Genomic DNA, 17,257 nt, shown 5'->3' with positions numbered 1-17,257 from the left:
AAACGTCTTTGTCCATCTATCTGGGAGGAGTTTGACTTGGTGACACCTGATGAAGTGGACAAGGCCGTTGGAGCTATGAGTTCCGCCACCTGTTTCGACCAGCCGAGTGGTGACACGGAGCTGGGTCCAGGAGATTGTCAACGCTTCCTTGGGGAGGGGGTCCTTTCCGGCTCCTTATAAGGAAACACTTGTGCGCCCCCTCCTCAAGAAGCCTTCCCTGGACCCAGTCGTGCTTAATATCTACTGTCCAGTCTCCAACCTTCCCTTTTTAATGTTTTAACTGTGTTTGTAACTGTAAGCCATCCAAGTTTACTCTATGGTAAGATGGGTGGCTAAACCAAATAATCAATCAATCATTCAAATTATATTGCTCAACTAGATAAAATTGTAAATAACCCATGATATCAATAAAATAATGACATTTTCAAAGGACTTTTATATTTTTCCCTGGCATATCAATCAAATTCCCATTGCACCAGTGTCATTTAAAAAAATATTTTGATGGGACATTCAGGGCTCATGTAATCTAAGGCCAAAGGACAGATATGATACCAGAACTGTTCAAAAGGTAATGGGGTATATCTTGCAATTCAACTGGGTAAGTATGGAGGATACATAACTGGACTGCACTTTAATTTTTTCAAACAAAATCATTTCCCAACTCACATATTATTATTATTTATTATTATTTATTTTACTTCTATGCCACCCAATCCCGAAGGACTCAGGGCAGTTTACAACAGTGATAAAAATACAATAAAATAAATACAAAATATGCTTGGGCCATTTTTTAGGCTTGGCCTAGAATGGAGGTCATTTTCTAGGCTTGGCCTAGAATGAATAGCATGGAGAGTCAAAATCACTCTGTTTCATATTTCTTCATTTCTTCTGGTTGTAAGCTGCTCCCTTGTATTCAAATCGGGCCTCAAAATGATAATGTAGCACTTGGGGATGAAGATGCAGCCCAATAGACCAGCACTGGAGGCCAAGATGGAGAAGACCTGAACAGCCACCAGGTATTTCCCTTTGGTGCTTAAATAGGTGGGCACAAAGGTCACCCAGACACTGCAGAAAACCAGCATGCTGAAGGTGATCAGTTTTGCTTCATTGAACCCCCCAGGAAGATTCCTGGCTAGAAAAGCCACCAGGAAGCAGATGACAGCAAGGAAGCCCATGTAGCTAAGGGTGATATAAAACATGACAACTGAGCCTTCGTTGCATTTCAGGATGATCTCTCCAGGCTGAGAGTGCAAGTCGGAGTCAGGGAATGGGGGAGAAACTCCTAGCCAGGAGGAGCAGGTGATAATTTGGACAGTAGAACAAGAAAGGATGATGGAATTGGCCAAGCTCTTTCCTAGCCATTTCTTCACTTGGTTGCCTGGTTTTGTGGCCAAGAAAGCCAGCACCACCATGATGGTTTTGGCCAAGAGAGAAGAAACAGCAACTGAGAAGACTATGCAGAACACTGTTTGTCGGAGAAGACAGGAGACTTTCCTTGGTTGTCCAATAAAAAGAAAAGAGGACAGAAAGCAAAGCAGGAGGGACCCTAGGAGGATGTAGGAGAGATCCCGGTTGTTAGCTTTGACAATGGGAGTTTCTCGGTATTTAATGAATATAAATAAAACAATGTATGTGGTTAAGAACAAAAGTAGAGCAAAAATGACCAAGAGTATGCCCAGATATTCTTTATAAGAAAGAAAGGTTAGAACTTTGGGGATACATTGGATCTGGTCTTCATTGGGATATTTATCATCTGGACACTTGGTGCATTTTTCCATATCTGAGAAAAACAAAAAGAAACATTTCTTAAATATTATATCCTTTTACCTTTCAAGCAATACTTTCTTAGGACAATAATTGATACCATGCTTTTAAAAGCATATTGTTATTAGTTAAAAAGCATATAATTATTATTATTTATTATTATTATATTGATCCAAAGCATTTGGATCAATCCAGAATCATTCCCTCTGTTGTTACCCACCTTCCTGGGTGGAGATGGTCCCCTCTGGACAAGGAATGCAATCATAGCAGCAAACTGGTTTTCCTTCTCGAGCCCGCTTAACAAACCCAGGATGACATTTTTCCACACAAATGGACTGAGGAAGGGACTAAGAAAAATGAAATAAAACAAGGAATGACAAATAAAATGTGTTAGGACTACTATTCATATAAAATGCAGGTTCTGCCGGCTGGCTGTGGAGGATCCTGCCAGCCAAGGGCGATGCTTAAAAATATCATAGATTATGGACCATAGATCAGGATGCACTTTCACCAACCAAGAAAGATTATATTTATTTCCTACTGGAACCAGAGAATCATCTAGTCATTATTCAGTTTCATCTGATTCAGTCCATAACTGAATTCAGGCACTGATCAACATAATTTCTATTTGAGGATAAGGAATTAGCAAATCTGAGACTGTTAGCAACACATTTCACAGCCTCACTAGTTTGATTGGGATACTGAACTGTAGAGGGGACATAAGAGGGTCATGGTCTGCATCCAAAATAACAATCCAATATTGAACATGTCTGAATCAGCTTAGAAATGTGTTTCATATTATAGCATCTGAAGAATACTTTTGTGAATTTTACTGAATCCTCCTAAGCAATAGCTACCATATTTTTCATAGTACAAAATGCACCAGGGTACAGTATAAGATGAACCTTAGCTTTGGGGGAGGAATTTGCCAAACAGCAAGCAGCAAACAGCAAACAGCACAGATGATATACACTGTTCGCTGTATTTTTCTTTGCATGTTTATTTATTTATTTATTTATTTATATATTTATTTATTATTTAGATTTGTAAGCCGCCCCTCTCCACAGACTCGGGGCGGCTCACAGCAAGATACAACAATTCATGACAAATCCAAATATAATTTAAAATATTTAAAAAGAACCCCATTTTACTAACAAACACACAAACATACCATGCATAAATTGTACATGCCCGAGGGAGGTGTTTCAGTTCCCTCATGCCTGACGACAAAGGTGGGTTTTAAGGAGTTTACGGAAGGCAGGGAGAATAGGGGCAGTTCTAATCTCTGGGGGGAGTTAGTTCCAGAGAGTCAGGGCCGCCATAGAGAAGGCTCTTCCCCTGGGGCCCGCCAACCGACATTGTTTAGTTGATGGGACCTGGAGAAGGCCCACTCTGTGGGACCTAATTGGTCGCTGGGATTTGTGTGGCAGAAGGCGGTCTCGGAGTTATTCTGGTCCAGTGCCATGAAGGGCTTTAAAGGTCATAACCAACACTTTGAATTGTGACCGGAAATTGATCCGCAGCCAATGCAGACTGCGTAGTGATGGTGAAACATGGGCATACCTAGGTAAGCCCATGACTGCTCTTGCAGCTGCATTCTGCATGATCTGAAGTTTCCAAACACTTTTCAAAGGTAGCCCCATGTAGAGAGCATTACAGTAGTCGAACCTCGAGGTGATGAGGGCATGAGTGACTGTGAGCAATGAGTCCCGGTCCAGATAGGGCCGCAACTGTTGCACCAGGCGAACCTGGGCAAACGCCCCCCTCGCCACAGCTGAAAGATGGTTCTCTAATGTGAGGTGTGGATCGAGGAGGATGCCCAAGTTGTGGACCCTCTCCGAGGAGGTCAATAATCCCCCCCCAGGGTAATGGACGGACAGATGGGATTGTCCTTGGGAGGCAAAACCCACAGCCACTCCGTCTTATCCGGGTTGAGTTTGAGTCTGTTGACACCCATCCAGGCCCCAACAGCCTCCAGACACCGGCACATCACTTCCACTGCTTCGTTGATGTTTACAAATGTAAAATAATGCACTTGGGGAAAAGGAATCCTCAATCTGAGTATTGCATTGGCAGTTTTGTGTTAGCAAAAACTTCAGAAGAGAAGGATTTAGGGGTAGTGATTTCTGACAGTCTCAAAATAGGTGAGCAGTGTGGTCGGGCAGTAGGAAAAGCAAGTAGGATGCTTGGCTGCATAGCTAGAGGTATAACAAGCAGGAAGAGGGAGATTGTGATCCCCTTATATAGAGTGCTGGTCAGACCACATTTGGAATATTGTGTTCAGTTCTGGAGACCTCACCTATAAAAAGATATTGACAAAATTGAACGAGTCCAAAGACGGGCTACAAGAATGGTGGAAGGTCTTAAGCATAAAACGTATCAGGAAATACTTAATGAACTCAATCTGTATAGTCTGGAGGACAGAAGGAAAAGGGGGGACATGATCGAAACATTTAAATATCTTAAAGGGTTAAATAAGGTTCAGGAGGGAAGTGTTTTTAATAGGAAAGTGAACACAAGAACAAGGGGACACAATCTGAAGTTAGTTGGGGGAAAGATCAAAAGCAACGTGAGAAAATATTATTTTACTGAAAGAGTAACAAACTTCCTTGGAACAAACTTCCAGCAGACGTGGTTGGTAAATCCACAGTAACTGAATTTAAACGTGCCTGGGATAAACATATATCCATTGTAAGATAAAATACAGGAAATGGTATAAGAGCAGACTAGATGGACCATGAGGTCTTTTTCTGCTGTCAGTCTTCTATGTTTCTATGTTTCTATGAGTGCATGATAATGAGTTGCTTGGTTTAACAGATATAAATTGCTGAGAGGCAGAGGCCAAAGGTTGGGGGTGATTGGGTGGATGGGGCTACATTCAGTGTATTAGACGCATCCAGGTTTTGAGGGCAAAATGTGCATCTTATACTCCAAAAATACAATATCAGATTTCTATTCTCCACATTCAATTTTTTTGTGAAGTCACCCATCATTGTAATTGTGGTCTTAGCTCACTTGAATTGGGTCCTCGGGCTTTGAAAAAGAGAAGATGGTAAAATGTTACCCACTTTGTTGCGTAACTTTAGCTCTGACATAGCATCTTGGTAGAAAATAAGTCTCTGCCTTATAAATTCCCCCAATATCATTTTGATGAGATTCTGTTTGGGGAAAACCAACAAGCTCATGATCCCCAGATCTGCTGTTATCTCTCCATTTTGGTCCATGTAGAGTTTAAATTCAGAAAGATTGTAAAACTCATTTTTCTCCAGAAAGGGATGAAACTAGAATGGAAACATCCAAGAATTTTAACCCTGCTGTTCTGTTCGAAAAAAGTTCCTAATGTTATGTTCCCGGGTCACCCTGACCCGGACCGAAAACTCTTCATTTGCAGTGCTTATGTTTGGTCTTTTTGAAAGCTTTTTTCACCTGGAAACATGTTTGAACATTTCTGCACACAATGGAATGAAAATTGAACTGAAAAAATTAATCCTTATTGGTTTATTTTGCACATAAATGTGCCTCCCCCCCCGTTTTTGTGAAAGTTTTTTCAATTTATGGATAGTTTTGCTTGCAAAATCCATTCTATTTTACTAAAGTTGGTGTGGGATTGGTAGCTTGAACATTTCTGCACACAATGATATGAAAATTGAACTGAGAAAATTAATCCTTATTGGTTTATTTTGCTCATAAATGGGCCCCCATGCTTATACTCAAATAGGCTTATACTCGAGTAGGCTTATACTCGAGTATAAAATGATATGGTCTTATATTCAAAAATAAACCAATAAGAATCATTTTTTTTCAGTTCATTTCTATTTTTCTTATGTTTAGGATTGTTCAATTTAGTATATCAAAACTTTTGAGTTTATTGATAATTTTGCCTGCAAAATGCATTCTATTTTACTATTCTATTTTGGTGTGGGATTGGTAGCTTGAACCTTTCTGAACATAATGATATGAAAATTAAACTGAAAAAATGATCCTTATTGGTTTATTTTGCTCATAAATGGGCCCCCATGCTTATACTCAAATAGGCTTATACTCGAGTAGGCTTATACTCGAGTATAAAACAATAAACCAATAAGAGTCATTTTTTTCAGTTCATTTATATTTTTCTTATGTTCAGGATTGTTCAATTTAGTATATCAAACCTTTTGGGGGAAAATTCCTTAGGGATTTGTAGCCTTAAAAAATATAAATTGACACGAAATTCAAAAAGGATGGGGGGAGGGGCTTTTTGATCAAAATAAAAATATAAGTCTCAATTTTTCCAGTTCAATTTTCATATCATTATGTTCATAAATGTTCAAACTAGTTTTCCAGTGGAAAAAGTTTTCAAAAAGACCAAATTCAAGTACCTAAAAAAAATCATTTTGATCCGGGTCTATATGACCCGAACAGAGTAAATGTGACTTTTTTTTTGCCAAGAAAAAAATTTTTCCCCCACCCCCACAAATATTTTTTTGATGATCAGCATTGTTAAATTGAGTAAATGAATGCGTAAGATTTTAAAGAATATTTCGGATTTGGAGCATAAAAAAATAAAAAGTGAAAATTGTTGCAAGCAGCCAGGGGGGGGGGAGGCCTTATTTCTGATGTTAAAAAAACAGTAAGAATCATTTTTTTCAGTTCCTTTATATTTTTCTTATATTCAGAAATGTTCAAGGTACCATTCCCACACCAACTCCAGTAAAATAGACTGCATTTTGCAAGCAAAACTATCCATAAATTGAAAAAACTTTCACAAAAACGGGGGGGGAGGCACATTTATGGGCAAAATAAACCAATAAGGATTAATTTTTTCAGTTCAATTTTCATTCCATTGTGTGAAGAAATGTTCAGACTACTTTCCAAGTGAAAAAAGCTTTCAAAAAGACCAAACATAAGCACTGCAAATGAAGAGTTTTCGGTCCGGGTCAGGGTGACCCGGGAACATAACATTAGGGAGTTTTTTTTTTTCAGCAAGAAAGAAACCTCCCACCCCCCCAAAAAAATTCTCATAGAGAGAACCCCTGAAATGATGAAAAGTCATGAAATTTCAAGTTTCAGATATGCAGGGAAAATTTTTTACAGGGTCTCAAACCTTGATTTCGGGTCTCACAGACCCGAACAGAACAGCAGGGTTTTAAAAGCAGAAAATTTGGGTTCTTATCCCATATGATCTTTTCTTTCATTTTATTCATTTCATTTCATTTTTTTTTATTTCTTTCATTTGATTCTTTCTTCTATAGTTGTACGACTTGCAAATATTATTCTCTAACTTCAAAGTATGGAGAAAAAGTGTCACCACCTTCTTCATATGTGAAGTGAAAAAGTTCACCAAAATTCTCCATTATTTATTGATAGAATTTATATTAATGAGATATAATTGGCACAACTGGTCATTTGTAGAAGAACATTCTAGAGCAGGTGTCAAATTAATTGAAAAAAACAGGAAAAAAGAGATTATTCATAAATTCTTAGAAAAGGGTGATTACCAAAAAGCAGGGATTTCAATATGAAAGTTGCCAGTCTAAATTCTCTCTATTAGACCAGATTGGGAAACAGGAGCAGATTAGCCAATTCTACTTTTTGGAAGGTTACACTGAGAGAATCATGCAAACCTATAAATATAAATCTCCTAGAAATTTTTTTCAGTATCTTTCTGAACTTCTTTCTCTGCCCATTATGCAATTGGAGGCTTAGTCCTCCTATCTAATCTTTCTCTATGCACTACCTCCTTTCCCCACATATCATTTCTTAATAGCTTGTGTGAATGCTATGAGCAAGGTTAAAAATATTAAACATTATTTCAGTATAATATAACCTGATTTCATCAAAAAAACTTTATCATGGTGTGTTGATGAGGAACCTAGTTATGTGAGGGCTGGATGATATGACAATTAAGTGGATAAAAACTTTGTTAAATTGTATTGAAATAATGTTTAATATTTTAAACTTTTCTGATAAAAATGGGGAAATATGATTAATAATAACTCCCAAGTTCTTGGTCACCAATTTTCCTATATCACGATTACCACAGTAGAGTTGATAAATCTGTTTGATGCAAGATTTATACGAATTTTGAGAAAAGCAAATTTCATCTGATTCAAACGAAACCAGATTTACATCAGATTTGAGTCCTCAGTAAGATGCTTGTGCAAAGAAGATAAATGCATCCATGAAAATGTCAGAACATGAGTATTCTGGATTTGGGAGATAGCAACACACATACAGTTCTTCTGGAAGCATCTTGCTTGGAGAAGAAGCATTGCACAAACCCTGAATCAGTTTTAGGAAAAAGTGAAGAAGCCAAGGAAGACATCAAAAGGCCCGCTCTTAGTGTTCAGGAAAGATGACAAGGAGAGGAGCTATGTTGATCATTGGCAGTAGATAATAATAAGCCTGGGAATTTATTAAACTATTCAGTGAGAAAAGGGAAGATGCAACACTGTTCCAATAACTGGAATATGTTAAATAGAAGTTTAATATTTTCACACTCTTATCCCAGGGTGTCAGACATGGTAACATGAATTCAGTCACAAGAGAGGATTCTGGCTAAATGAGAGGAAAACTTTATAGAAGAAAGAACCATTTCAGAAATGAACCAATAAAGCAGAGAAGTTCAGTCTCCCTTTCACTGATTTGCCTTCATACAAAGATAGAGGATCCATCAGGTCTCTAGTAGACAGGAAGGGTTGGGCTAGTTGGTCTCAGGGTCTCCTTCAGATTTATAAATGTAAAATTCTATTATGCTAACCACATCTACCTAGATCTATACACATTGGCAATTATTTGAATATAGCATTGGTTAATATCAAAATTTATTCTTTTTTTTTTGTATAAGCTGTTTTAAAATTATCCTCCACAGTGATTACTTTGGCGAAATCTGTTGTCCTTTTGTAGCACAGGTAGATTGAGAATATTCTCTTGCTTCTCCTTTGAATTCTCAAAAGTAACTAGGTTTTATGGAGCCTTCTCAGGATCCTCTACCTGCCATGGCTGTAGCCTTGGAGCGCCCAAGCTCTCTTCCCCTTCTTTCCCTTTCCTCCTGGAATTGGAGGAATATGCAGTATCCAAGGCATGGGCCACAGTCTTAACAAAACTGTAATAATGTTCATCATTTGGGATCTGAAACTTGCTTCCTTCTTTTTGGATCCCCAGTGGTGATGTTTCAGTGCATCGTCTCCGGCCTTTGACAGAAAAGACATGCTTTGAAAGGAAACATTCAAAAGACTCATCTTCAAACTGGGGGTTTAGAAATAAATTGGGTTCAAAAGCATAATCTTTTGACCTTCCCTTTGATGCAAAAATATAATTCCAAATACTATGAATGTATTTGAGAAGTCTGTCCTTTTTTATTTCATACATTCCCAAACCTGTCATGATCCAGACTTTCCCATCAGTGGCTCCTGGCAAACCTTCAAAGGTTAAGTGGAAAGGAAGGATTCTATCCAAAATGGGATCATATTCTGTAAAATGAACAAAGACGTTGACTTGTCTCCACTTAGACATGGCTTCCCTAAAAGATTCTGTAGGTGTAGTTGTTGAGAATTGTTGTGATATGACAACACAAATTTCATTCCTGACAAGCAAAGGAGTAAATGTTCTCATGAAATTCTGTCCTTTCTCTGTATCTGAAGCAAAAATACCAATCAGGGTCCATCTGAAATGGAGGAGAAGTTGGACAATTCCTGGGTACTGAAAACCTTGTTTGGGGAACGTAGAGTGGAAAAAAGGGAACTGGCTTTTGTCACTCAGGGACTCTGAAGCAATTTCAAGACTAATCTGAAAAAGCAATAAGACATGCAGTATATATTTCATCAACAGTAAATAAGATAATCCATTTGAATCATTTTAATGAATCTGAAAATTTGAAATTTTATCTATCTATCTATCTATCTATCTATCTATTTATTTATTTATTTATTTAGTCCAAAAACATTAATACACAATGAAATTAATAGTAGATATACTCAAAGTGAAATATATCAAGGAAAGAATAGAGGAGAAAATATAGGAATAAAATATATCAATGAGAGCATAGAAGAAAAGCTATAGGGATAGAAGGGAAGAGATATGAGATACAGGAGAGACAATAGGACAGGGGACAGGAGGCATGCTAATGCACTTATGAAAACTTCACAAGACTGTGGTAGAACCCCCCAAAGAAATAAGAATTATGTTATAGGACCATATGTTTCTTTTGATCACCACAGTGGATCCTAATCTTTGGCCATGATAACTGCAAATCCATATACGTGGTAGATTAGATCTATCACTCACCCACTACCACTCTACTCAATTCACCAAATAGAGAAATAAATACACAAACCTGTGAGACTTTGTAGAGGCCGACTAATGTTGACATCTGGATAGAGATGTCCCTTTCAGCTCCATCAACCAGAGTCAACAGGTTGTCTTTCCTTCCACAGCTATAGTTGGGAACATTACCTTCTCCAGTAGAGAGTATATCCAGCAAGGCATCTGAAGTGCCATGCGTGTTCAAATAGTTGTCATGGATATTGTAGCCAAGTGTCAAATTGTGCAACAGCTGAGGAGTTTTGTTGACCATTTGAATATTGAAAATAAAGTATACTATTCTTGATTTATCATAAGGCAAACTAGTGTAAAAAAAATTTCATATTAATATCAGCTTCATCAACAGCAATAACAAAATATTTCTTTCTATCATATTTAGTACATTATCTTTCTCCAAAAATCAAATGCATCTTGATCCAAAACCAGCGGCAAACTATTGTCACACATTAAAATTTAATTAATTATTAATTTTAATGGTAAGAGAAGATGGAGATAGTTCCCGACCAGGGTGAAATATCACAAATCCACCATAATATGTAGCAGTACCAATTTTCCCCAGAACCATTGCAAAATAATTCAATCATGCAAACAAAACCATCATAAATGGAAGAGGATTTTTGATAAGTGACCCAGAAAAGCCATTCTAAAAATAAATCATTTATTCCTATAAATATCAGGAAATGGATATCAATGATATTTATGGGGAAAAAAGTCATGAATTCAGCATTGAAAGGTTGAAGAAAATAATATGCACTTCTTTTGCGTTGTCTTTCTGCCCCATTTTAGGATTTGAGTCTTTTCCACAAAATAAGACAAAGGGGAGAAGTCATAAAAATCAAAATGTTTCATGAAAATGGACAGCTCTTGCAATATAGGAGCAAATGAAATAAGAAGATATGAAAAAGAATGTTAGCTCTCCAAATGGAGATAATTCACACATTCGCCACACTGTATGACTCACAAGTCAGACTGATTATAAGGAGGCTTGTTGAAAAGCAATATTGTATGTGATATTTCTGTTGCAGTAATGACTATGCTGATGAGATGGTCTCCTGGTCTGTAATAGCTCCATGGTTTCTTTCCATCCTGGTGTTCCAAACTTAGTGAGCACTTGATTCCAACATTCCCAGAGGCTGGCAGGGACACTAGCAGCATCAGAAGCACAAGGAAGAATGCCATTATACATAGAGATGAATCAATCCCTTTGCTGTTTCTAAATAAGAATTCAGAGGACTCTTACAAGATGAAGATGCCATTAGCTTTCCTGAATGAGACAGACAAACCTGGCAAGGGGAGAAATTACATTGCAGAGTACAGCTCCTATCTGTCCCAAAGAGAGTGTTCCAAAGAGAGTGTTACCTGTGGCATTTATCCTTTTCTGACACAAGATTCCTTTCTTATTGCTTGAGTCATATGTTTACATCTGAATCAATCACTGGAATAATAGCAGAAGATATTTCAAAGACCAGGTTTGTGAAAGTTACAGCAAGACACATCTTCTCTTCTGTGAATTGCAAGGGCTCCATTTGCAGAGGAGTAACTAGAAAAAAACACATGTTATAGAGAAATAACAGCTATCCCCTAGGCGCACTGTTCTATAGTGATTGTGGTCCTTGTCAGGACATGTCCAGAAAGCGAAGCTGAAGTAGATAATTCTATCTTTTCGACTTTCAACATAGTCTCTTGTCTCCAGAGACTGCTTAGGAGAGTAATTTAGAGCTATGAATTTTAATGCCACTCTTGGTTGATGCCACAACTCTGGGTGCTGCCTATCTATAATGCCAAGAGAAAAATCAGTGTCCTTGAAACATGTCTAAAGTTAAGAGTAGGGTCCTTTGTAAATTTCTATAAGAAATCCTAAATTGGAGTGATTTTAGAATTCGTTATGCCTGAAGTGAAATTTAATTCTGAGTGGTGTGGGGGCCTAGTGGTGAAGACACTCACCTCTCACACAGAAAGTTGAGAGTTCAATCTTAAGAAGCAGCAGATGTTGTTCTCCTAGAGCATAAAGTAAATGTATCTGCTGTGAACTCCATGTAGGTGTCAGGAAGGGCATCTACCTAGTAAATGATCTTCATAAGTCTTGGTTTCTAGTCCCCTAATCATTTTGGTTGCTCTTTTTTGCACCTTGTCCAAAATTTCTATGTCTCTTTTGAAGTGAATGCAGTACTCCACATGTGGTCTGGCCAGGGCGTTATAGAGTGGTATTAATACCTCCCTGGTCTTGAAGTGTATCCCCCTGTTAATGCAGTTTAGGATTTTGTTGGCCTTTTTAGTTGCTGCTGCACATTGCTGGCTCATATTTAGTTGATTATCCGAGATCCCTTTCACAGTCACCACTGCTAAGTGGGGTTCCTCCCAGACTGTATGTGTGTCTAGGGTTTTTGTTTTTTTACCTAGGTGAAGGATGTACAGAGGGGAGGAAGCAGGGGTCAAAAGTGACATATATTTTCAAGATATCATCGCCATTGCTTAGAGGACTTCTGCTGCACACTTGTGAAGGTGAAGAGAGGGTCTGTGTTCAATCAAGGGGTCTTCTGATGGACCAGCACTGATGCAAAATGCATATTTGTACATGATCTTAGCCAAATTAACGATAACCTCAATCATGAAAAAAAATCTCAGATATTTATTTATTTATTTATTAGAGTTGGAAGGGATCTTGTAGGTCATCTGGTCCAACCCCCCCACTTGTGCAGGACCCTACACTGCCCCAGTCAAATGGCTATCCAATCTCCTCTTGAAAGCCTCTAGCGTTGGAGCATTCACTCTAGTGTTGGAGCATTCACTCTAGTGTTTGTTGATTGTTCTCACCATCAGGAAGGTCTTCCTTATTTCCAGGTTAAATCTCTCCTTGGTTAGCTTACATCTGTTGTTCCTTGTCTGGCCTTCCGGTGCTTTGAAAAACAGTGTGACCCCCTCCTTTCTGTGGCAGCCACTCAGGTATTTGAAGACTGCTGTTATGTCCCCCTTGGACCTCCTCTTCACTAGGCTATTCATGCCCAGTTCCTGCAACCTTTCTTCATATGTTCTATGATCTGTGTTCTATGTTCATATGTTCTACATTTAAAGTCCTAGAGGATTACCTTTCCTACTGAAGATAAAGCATACATGTATTATGAAACTTTAGAGGCCACTAGCATTAACTAATCATTTTATTAAACATTTATAAATATATTAGCCCACATGTCAACAATTTTGCCCTAAAATTCTCATGATCAAATTCATCATAAATGCTTTGAAGAGCAATATTGCCCTGGAGAAGATTTTCTACCAACTGAACCATGAAAAATGCATTTCTTGTAGAAGAACCAGCAGTCTTTAAGCAGGTTTAAATCACTATTGGTAATTGCATTGCCTCGAACCATCTAACAATAAAAAATATCACTCAGAGGAAACAATGGTTTTCTGCCTTTACAACATTTGACACAGTTAATAAAGGAATGCCATGGAAGAAACAGATTGCCTTTAAAAGGGACCGCCTTCTGCCGAACGAATCCCAGAGACTGGTTAGGTCCTACAGAATTGGCTTTCTCTGGGTCCCATCGACTAAACAATGTCTTCTCTGTGGTGGCCCCGACCCTCTGGAACCAGCTCCCCCCAGATATCAAAGTTGCCCTTACCCTCCTTGCCTTTCTCAAGCTCCTTAAAACCCACCTCTGTCGTCAGGCATGGGGGAATTGAAAATTTCTCTTCCCCCAGGCTTATAGAATTTATACAAGGTATGCTTGTTTCTATGATTGGTCTCTTAAATTGGGGTTTATTAGATTTGTTACATTGTCTTCTTTATTGTTGTTAGCCGCCCCGAGTCTTTGGAGAGGGGCAGCATACAAATCTAATAAATAAATAAATAAATAAATAAATAAATAAATAAATAAATAAATAAATAAATAAATAAATAAATAAATAAATAAATAAATAAATAAATAAATAAATAAATAAATAAATAAATAAATAAATAAATAAATAAATAAATAAATAAATAAATAAATAAATAAATAAATAAATAAATAAATAAATAAATAAATAAATAAAAGGAAACTGAGAATGCTGACCCTGCTTAAAGCTCTTTCTACGAGCACTGACAGCGAGAACAATTAATCAGTGGAACAGATTGCCTCATGAAGCTGTGTGTACGCCATTACTGGAGCTTTTCGAAAAGAGACTGAAGATTCATTTTGTATGGAATGGTATATGATTTACTGTGTGAGCAGACAGTTGGACTAGAAGACCCCAAAGATCCCTTCTATCCCCATTTGTTCATGTGCTACGTTCATTTGTTTGAGAATGTGATTTAGGATTGAGTTCCCCAACATTTCCAACTTTGCAGATCACTGGTGGTGGGGGAGTTTAGAGGAGATGGTTCTGTGCGAGCAGCTGGCTTAGATTGAGCATGCATGAACGTGTGCTTGCATGTGCATGTGTGCGTGCGCGCATGCACACACACACACTCCACTCACACAAGTGAGGATTCACTTGCATCTGCACAGTTGCCGACCATTTCTGCAGCCTAGTAGCAAACCCTTCATGGACCACTAATGGGCCATGGTATATAGGCTGGGGATCCCTGTTTTAGGATCAATGGAGTCTTGAGATGTATGACTGATCCTTAGGAAAAGGTAGGACAAATGTGCTGCCAATATGACATTTGCATTTCATGTACTGTTAAGAAGGCTGAAGAGATGTATTAGCCAGCTCCAAAAGCCCAACACCAAGAGCCCACCATCACAGTAAAGGGACAAAAGCTGCAAGCAGTTGACCAATTTACATACATTGACAGCACCCTCTCCCATACAGTGACAATTGACTTTGAGGTCAACTGCAGAATCTCCAAGGCAAGCTCTGCATTAGGCAGACTACTGACCAATGTGTGGGATGATCATGGAATAAGCCTTGCCACTAAGCTCAAAGTCTACTGAGTAGTAGTGCTAATTACTTGATGTATGCCAGTGAGAGTTGGACTGTATACAGGAGACATGCTAGGCAATTGAACCACTTCCACATGACCTGCCTCCATAGAATTCTGAGGATCTGGTGGCAGGATAAGATGCCAGACACAGAATTCTTCTCCAGAGCAGGCCTGCCATCAATTCACACTCTACTGATGAAAGCTCAGACATGCTGGACAGGACATGTTTCAAGGATGCCAGACCATCGCATCCCTAAACAGCTCCTCTATGGTGAGCTGTCTAAAGGAAAGCAATTGCACAGGGAACAAAGGAAGCAATACAAAGACACAATGAAAGCCTCCTTCAAGTCCCTCAATATCAACACCACCTCCTGGAAAACCCTGCAACAAAATCAATCAACATGGCATATGCTGATCCACCAAGATTGCCTGACATCTGAGGACAGAAGAACTGTCATAGAAGAAGAGAAGCAAGCTCTCTGCAAAGCCAGAACTGCTAATGCTGCAATAATGGTGGCATTGGCAGTTCTGGGTTAGCAAAAACTTCAGAAGAGAAGGATTTATGGGTAGCGATTTCTGACAGTCTCAAAATGGGTGAGCAGTGTGGGCGGGCAGTAGGAAAAGCAAGTAGGATGCTTGGCTGCATAGCTAGAGGTATAACAAGCAGGAAGAGGGAGATTGTGATCCCCTTATATAGAGCGCTGGTGAGACCACATCTGGAATACTGTGTTCAGTTCTGGAGACCTCACCTACAAAAAGATATAGACAAAATTGAAGGATCCAAAGATGGGCTACAAGAATGGTGGAAGGTCTTAAGCATAAAATGTATCAAGAAAGACTTAATGAACTCAATCTGTATAGTCTGGAGGACAGAAGGAAAAGGGGGGACATGATCGAAACATTTAAATATGTCAAAGGGTTAAATAAGGTTCAGGAGGGAAGTGTTTTTAATAGGAAAGTGAACACAAGAACAAGGGGACACAATCAGAAGTTAGTTGGGGGAAAGATCAAAAGCAACATGAGAAAATATTATTTTACTGAAAGAGTAGTAGATCCTTGGAACAAACTTCCAGCAGACGTGGTTGGTAAATCCACAGTAACTGAATTTAAACATGCCTTGGATAAACATATATCCATTGTAAGATAAAATACAGGAAATAGTATAAGGGCAGACTAGATGGACCATGAGGTCTTTTTCTGCCGTCAGTCTTCTATGTTTCTATGTTTCTATATGATGCAGACACATTATGGACAGCCCACAACCTGTTAGAGGTCCAAATCCTCTTCGAACACGATGGATGGACATCATCAGCACTATTAAGAAGACTTGGCTCTTAAGTATTATTTGATTATTGATAAGTCAAAGTCAAAATTTATGTCTCCCAATTCACAATATGTGCAAGTTAAGAAAACTGTAGAAGATTCAAATGTAAGAAGACCATGTATGATAAGAACCCAATATTTCTGATTTTAAAATTCCCAAGTGTTTCCATTGTACAATCTTTCCCTGGTGAAAGTATACTTGGATCAAGATGGAGATGTAGTAGCATATATGGAGGTTCTTAATAGGATGGTTATCCCGAAGGATGATCCCATATACAAGGAATTGAAGAGTTTTGAAAGGTAAAGACTTATAATCAAGGAAGATGCTTTATTAAATCTAAAATGGCTCATCAAGGTGGGGAAAATATTGATGTCTTTTCTCACCACCACCACCCAAAAAAACCAATTAGGACCCATTTCAATTGAGCGAAATCAAAAACAACAGCTAGAACCCAAAGCCACTAAGGATCTGATAGCTATGTCTTGGAATGCTATGTTAGAGCTATTCTCAATTAAGGAGGCCAATGTTACTAAATAAACCTGTGGAAGGGGAAGGCTATTTTCATTGTCATTGAAGGAACTGAGACATCTCAGATTCTCCTCATGTTGACCAACTACAAAACTCCACTATTATGTGTATAACACCCTGTACTGTACTTTCCAAGCTATAAAAATCAGTGGAAAGTGGTGCAACTATTGAACATTCATTTTTCAAATATGTAAGTGTCAAATTTCTGACCTCAAGAAATTTAAGAGCAAAAAACATAAATGCAAATTCAACTGCTCAAAAGAGTTCAATGACCATCTTGCAATTCTACTGACAAGGATGGTGCATACTATCATCCATCAGCACTTTATTTCAAGCAAAATTATTAGCCCAGTTCACATATGGGGAACAGTGTGGCTCATTTTTCAGAAATTATCGTTTCAGAGGATGATTAGAATTAAAATTCCTGTCTT

At 38.3% G+C, this 17,257-nt stretch overlaps 1 protein-coding gene across 1 annotated transcript; it reads right to left on the bottom strand.

The window, feature by feature from the left end:
- Positions 1 to 869: 869 nt before the first annotated feature.
- On the bottom strand, positions 870 to 12,121 carry LOC139159177 (vomeronasal type-2 receptor 26-like). Its single transcript, XM_070736528.1, has 9 exons — positions 12,010 to 12,121; positions 11,487 to 11,605; positions 11,306 to 11,348; positions 11,027 to 11,210; positions 10,079 to 10,346; positions 8,737 to 9,531; positions 4,833 to 5,045; positions 1,985 to 2,111; positions 870 to 1,780 (listed from the first exon to the last, which is right to left on the bottom strand). Exons 1-9 carry the CDS (start codon positions 12,119 to 12,121, stop codon positions 870 to 872), a joined length of 2,772 nt encoding a protein of 923 aa, XP_070592629.1.
- Between the last annotated feature and the right edge of the window lie 5,136 nt (positions 12,122 to 17,257).

Source organism: Erythrolamprus reginae, chromosome 2, assembly GCF_031021105.1.
Source record: "Erythrolamprus reginae isolate rEryReg1 chromosome 2, rEryReg1.hap1, whole genome shotgun sequence".
NCBI classification, from domain to species: domain Eukaryota; kingdom Metazoa; phylum Chordata; class Lepidosauria; order Squamata; family Dipsadidae; genus Erythrolamprus; species Erythrolamprus reginae.
Note: the sequence above shows the minus strand (reverse complement) of the source record. Positions and strands in the feature narration are given on the sequence as shown.